Below are 6,035 nucleotides of genomic sequence, written 5' to 3'. Positions count from 1 at the left end.
AGAGAGAGAGAGAGAGAGAGAGAGAGAGAGAGAGAGCGGAGCAAGGAAAGAAGAGGGAAAGAGGAAAAGAGCGAAAATACAAAGAGAGGGGAGGGAATCCGCGAATTTATGTTTGTTATGCCATTACGATTGATAATGATTTTGTGTTTCTCCGATTTTTATCGAGCGACAAATATTTGGGATTAGATAGGGTTCAGGCCAAACGATCGTTTCTCTGTCAACCCTGTTCGCACCTCCTCTCTTCCGAAATCGGAAGAAATCTCATCAAGATTTTAAAGTATCGAGTGGAATACGTAAGTAAATTACGCGTGGATAACGTTTGCGACCTCTATAACTCTCTCGGGGGATCTATAAATATCGCGCGAGCTCCTTCCAACAAGTTATGGAACGTATGGATTAGGTCAACACCTATTACCGTATAATGTGAAACAAATGTTAAAACAATGAGAACCGTTAATAAAATCTGTAACGCCCATTTCCATAAACAATTATAAGATCGATCGTTTATCGTTAAGAAAGCAAGAGATTGAAGGAGAGGAGAGGATCGATATTAAGGGGAGAGTTTACGGTTAGGAAGGATGCGAGAAGAGGAGACTTACCGAGTTGCGATTGATGCGTGGGCGTAGGAGCCGGCCTAACCTTGTCCGGGGGACACCTTCTGGTCGCAGCTACGGTGGCAGGTAAGGGTATGCTCGTGGTTCCAGCGCCAGGACCGCCACCTGCACCCCCGACTGCCGACTGCTTGTTGTACGGTGACGGCAATCTGGATGGATCGAAGAAACAGATTTAGAAAGCAACGTCCTTGGGAACTCGTTACTCTTATTATTAACGCTCGAATACCAACGCTCGAACCAAAAACCACTATTTTCTAGTTTTCTAGACGCTCTCTTTTATTTTTATTTTCCATTAGGTGGAGAAGGAAAAGAGTGGTACACTTTAAGTCGAATCGAGTATCGATGGAAAATTTTGAAAAATTATTCAATCGTATACGATGTGCGCGATGTTCTCTCGAGCATTCTATTTTATCCTTCCACGATAACTTTCCTCTTTTCCGAGAACGGTTTATTTTCCAAAGAGTTACTTCTTTTTCGTGTTTTCGAGCGGTCCAAATCGTATGAAAAGCAGCCCACGAAGCGTGGCGTAACGATGAAATTTCATACGGTCGACTCGTCGAAACGGAAATACAGATAAAACCATCCAGTAATTATACCGGTTAATTATCTCTCTCTCTTTTTCTCTGTTTATCAAATAATAATAATCTTGGCCGCATCGCGTAAGAAATAATATCCGAGCGTTCAAACAAAAGGCGCGAGAGCGTGAACGCAGAAATCGAGAGAAATCGAGAAGCGATTAACGATAAACTCGTCAAAGGCGAATGCAAATTCTTGATCTTGATCCGTGTTTAGTTTCGGCAAGCGAGCCGCGATCGGATCGCATACCGAAATCGCGTGCTCCGGCAGAAAAAAAAGCGGAAAGCGAGAGGGCAAACGCGAGAGAAATAAAAGGAAGAAAACTCGACGAGGGCGTTAACGCGCGGGCCAAAGAAAACGCTGGTGAACGAAAACACGAAAGGAGGGAAAGAGAGTCTCGTTGGTGGTCGTTTCAAGCTCGAGCGTACGCGAATTCCTTTTTTCTCTTCGTTCCTTCCTTCTCGTTGCAACGAACGTGGTGCAGCGAAATCGATCCCCGTGACTTTTGTCAATTTGCTATCCGAATGATGTTTTAAAATAATCGAGAAATTAAATAAAATGTTTCTTTTGTGTAATAACATTACGTAGAGAAAAATACGTAGAAAGTTTTAGAAAAACGCATTGATATTTTGAGGACACAAATGTATCTGGAAAAAAATAAAAAAAAAAAAAAAAAGTTGTATTTTAATCAAATTAAACATGGCGAGTCGAAAGAGCGTAATAGATTTTAGAACGACGAATAAATCTGCTCGTGGGAATGAAAATAAGACTGAACGACGTAGCCAAGGGTAAAACCCATGAGACGCGTCACACTCGTGAAACGAAGAAATGCGAGATAACTCGTGAAAACGTGAAATCTACCAAGTAACAATCCTAACCGCGTGTCGCGTCACCGAAGAATGGTAAATATTTGGCTTAAACGATGACGTCGGTATCTGGATACTCGAAGAAGCTCCTCTTTTTTCTCCCGCACGCTTTTGTCGATGAATCAACCAATGAAAGCACCACTTTCCTAGAAACGACCAAGGCTAAGAGAATTATTCTCGTTTTGGGATGTTTTGATCGAAACGTCAGGATACGCGGAATATCTATTCCTGTTTCTTTTTCCCTCGAAACACTCGTTTTAAATAAAACGAGGAGTAAAGATTTTTAATACTTTACAAATCTTGATAAGTGAAATGGTACTATTATTTACGTTTGAATACGGATATGCACGTGTGCCTCTATTTCGCACGTTACAAGCTCCCCCTCGATTATTTTCAAGCCTAAGGGTAAAATGTAGGAACAAGACGCGTTAATGGGCTGACCTCCTTTTACGACTCGAATAAAAATTTTCAGTGGTGCGGTGGTTATAGGCGCATTATAACGCATAAAGAACGTTGAGACGTTTATTGGAGGCGAACTGTACCCGTGCCGATAAGCAAGGCGCATCCTCGTGTTCCCCTTAGGATGTACGAGGATACGAGACTCGTGTCGACTGGACGATATTGATCGTAAGAATTGATACAAGACCGGTTATTCTCTTTAAAAACGAATCATCTACCCACACGCTGCTCGTAGATAAGGTAGAATTGCGAGTACCGAGGAATCGTACGTTTTATTTTTAATATCGAATTAGATGGTTTTAACCGCACGAGTACGAAGGTAAAAAAAAAAAAAAAGAAACGAAACGAAGATAGAAAACGAGTAAATTCTTCTTTCTTTGTTTCTTTGTTTTTAAAGTATATAATCTTTATCCTCTATTTTTATCCGCTGACGCGAAATTTATTTTTCTCTCGTTTCGCTATTCGCTCGAAGAGAATAAGATTGCAGACTTATATTTTCCGCGGCGTTTAAAATACTTACTCCTGTACTACCTAGTTAATGGTGTCTACCTATATCCGAGAAAGAATAATTACACCTTTCATTTCGCGTAAAAATTTTCCAAAGAAATTTATTTACCGGTTTTTATATACCTACTTGTACAAGTAGGTATATAAATTAAATTCTTTATTTTCTCTTCACCGTCGTAATTATTATTTAACGGATACGACGCAATTTTTTCTTTTGCAATTATAGATTCGTTCAAACGGATATTTTTCAAATTTAGTAATTTAGAGGAAATATCGTTCCACCTAAGAATGGTTTTTTTCAAATATACCAATCCGTATGCCACGGAAGAGAAATGGTGGTCCATAAAAATTTACGAGCTATTCTCCTTTGTCGATTCGTTCGTTCGCGCAGCGGCGTGTGAGATTCGTCCGAGTCGTGGTGATATATCGATGGTAATAGATCGTAGGATAAAAAAAAAAGAAAAAGAAAAAAATTGAAATATTTTCCTGCGACGATACATTGACGTCGCGGGAAAGAAAAAAGCGTTTCAATCTTAGGAAGAAACCTGCCACTAGAGAGAACGTTTCAGCGATATTTACGAGGGTAATATCAGGAATTAATGTCCTCGGTCGGTGTTGCGAACAGCAGCGCCATCGGTATCACGTTTTGCAATTTCTGTCGACTTCTCTGCAACCAGCCGACATATTAATATGGCAAGATATGACGTGCTTTGACTGTAAACACCGTCTTTACGACGCCTTTGTCCCTCGTTCGTAGGCAAGAGGTGTTTCTTCCAATGGTTGCACGCTATCGAAGATATTATTAAGCTTTGAACACCGAGGATGAGACGTTAAGGGTGTGAAACTTCTAAGCTTACGCTTGTAAAGTACCATCCTTTTTTGCGGGATCCCGTTTCACGGTTCAATGTCGTAAACTTAACGAGATGGAATACCGCTCCCTAAGAGGCTTAAAATCGAGTTTCACGACCAAATTTAACGCGGTTGGGATTCGAGTTTGATCGGAATCTTTTATGGTAAAAATCTTTTCTCCACGATTTTACTTCTTACTTTAATTAATTTTAAATAATTAAATAACAAGACGGCAACGATAATAATTGCATGAATTGTTATTTGTTTCGGTATATCGTTCGAATCGAAATACGAAACAATAATATTGGGTGAATCATTGCACGGTTAAACGAAAGCTATTAATTATAAGGCTTGTTATCGAATCGATGTATCGGTCTTCTAGTTGTACGAGTGTTATTAACTCGAATGATGGATCACGTTGCAAGAATTCCATATGCAAAACGCGTGTTCAGTTACGCACACACGCGTGTTGATTGTGTCGCGTACACTCGTGATACGGACACGTCGTGGAGACAATTAATGCAGACACAGGCATGCAGGTATATATGTACGGCAAAGGGGAAGGAGATTCTGTTAATTACTCAAGCTTCTGGTTTCCATATCCGTTGGGAGGCCCTCCAGGATCGATATCCGATTCCTCCTCCCTGCCATTTCAACCGCACGCTTCCCAAAAGTGATACGATGAATACGATGCGTACGATCGAATCGTCTTCTCGATAATAAAGTTTACATCTAGTACGTATATAGTAGGAATAGAAATATTTAGAATATTACTTTGATAAATTGTTGTTAAAAGCGAATCTATTCGATCGCGCGAATATTATATTGATCGTATCGATTCATTGAGCGGCGAAAAGGATGCACGAAAAAAATATTTTCGTCCCAGATAATATTACAACAATGACCCAACTGATGATAACGGTATCGTAATGACGGTAACGATAGCGTTCTACAGACGAATGACTCTTACCGAGTTCCGGTCTACATAAAATCACCGTTTCCCGCTAACGAGATCGCTTTCATATGTAATAACCTCGCCTAGATTTCCTTAAATCATTCATCGAAATACACGTTTCGAAAAAAAAAAAAAAAAAACAACGTTAAAACGTCCTATCTCTATTTATTCGAAGGATTAAAAAAAATCTAAGCTAATTCGAGTTAGTTTAAAATCGTGTTATCATAAAGAAAAAAGAAAAAAAAAATCACGAGAAATATTCTCCTTGGCAAGAAAGGTAGTGTTTCGAGATAATCCACAGAGATCGAATAGAGCGAGGTTATGGTTGGTCGTAAAAAGAAAAAAAAAATCAAGATCGTTAGCTCGTTAACGGCGATAAATAACAGAGTTGGACGGTGGAGTAACGCGTAAAATTACGGTTTTACCTGAACGAGACGAGAACGATCGTCTGGAGAGGCGTAGCCGAGTCGTGAGGCGAGTTCGTGAAAGCGCGAGCGACGCGGCGCGCGACCCCACCTCGGGACCCGGATCGCGTGTCTTCGTGGCTAGATCTAATTGGCCGGACGATCGGGAAAAAAATTGGCGCGGACCGAAGCCGCTAAGTTTCGAAGCAATTAGAAGGAATGTCGCCGGGTGGCGTGGTGTCGATAGGGATCTCTACCTTTTTACCTAACCCCGTGTACACACGGTTGAGCACAAGTGCCGTTACCAACTTCCCCCACTCCACATGCGCTATATCGAACCACGCCGCGTCTGTTTATGCGCATAGTTGTGCATCTCGCGCGGATAACCGTATAGCTAGAAGGTTCGGTCAACCGCGCACGTTTCCTCCAATTGCCCACTAACCAGAGTTGGGTTATTAACACGTTGAAAAAGTAGCTGGTTAAAAACCTCGAATAAAGTTACTTTAAGTAATCGCTTGTTAAAATATTCGAATAACGTTCGCTCGTAGTTATTATAGATGATCCGCTTTTCGTATAATTTCACATTACAATTATTTGCGATTATTATCGAAATAGTTTCAATTATTAAATTTTTCCCATCACTGTTGGACAAATTTAATACAACGAATTGTCATTTATTATTTGAAACAAATCACTTTTTAATAGGTTGTGTCATATGACAAATATTACTTATTAATTTTCATGAAATTTTTTCCTACTTCATAATTATTCAGAATTGGGTTATTAAAATCTCGAATAAAGTTAT

The 6,035-nt window shown here is 40.1% G+C and overlaps 1 protein-coding gene across 1 annotated transcript in view; it reads right to left on the bottom strand.

Moving 5' to 3' along the window:
- Positions 1-6,035, bottom strand: part of LOC102677752 (protein sickie-like) — a gene marked incomplete at its 3' end in the record, with an annotated part of 100,040 nt that overhangs the window by 24,891 nt on the left and 69,114 nt on the right. The window contains exon 6 of the mRNA XM_006614840.2: positions 600-763. Within this exon, the coding sequence (XP_006614903.1) occupies positions 600-763 (164 nt within the window). The remainder of the gene's footprint in view (positions 1-599; positions 764-6,035) is intronic.

The sequence above is a fragment of the Apis dorsata genome, unplaced genomic scaffold (genome assembly GCF_000469605.1).
Source record: "Apis dorsata unplaced genomic scaffold, Apis dorsata 1.3 scaffold_198, whole genome shotgun sequence".
Taxonomy (NCBI): Eukaryota; Metazoa; Arthropoda; class Insecta; order Hymenoptera; family Apidae; genus Apis; species Apis dorsata.
This window is presented reverse-complemented; position numbering and strand designations above follow the sequence as displayed.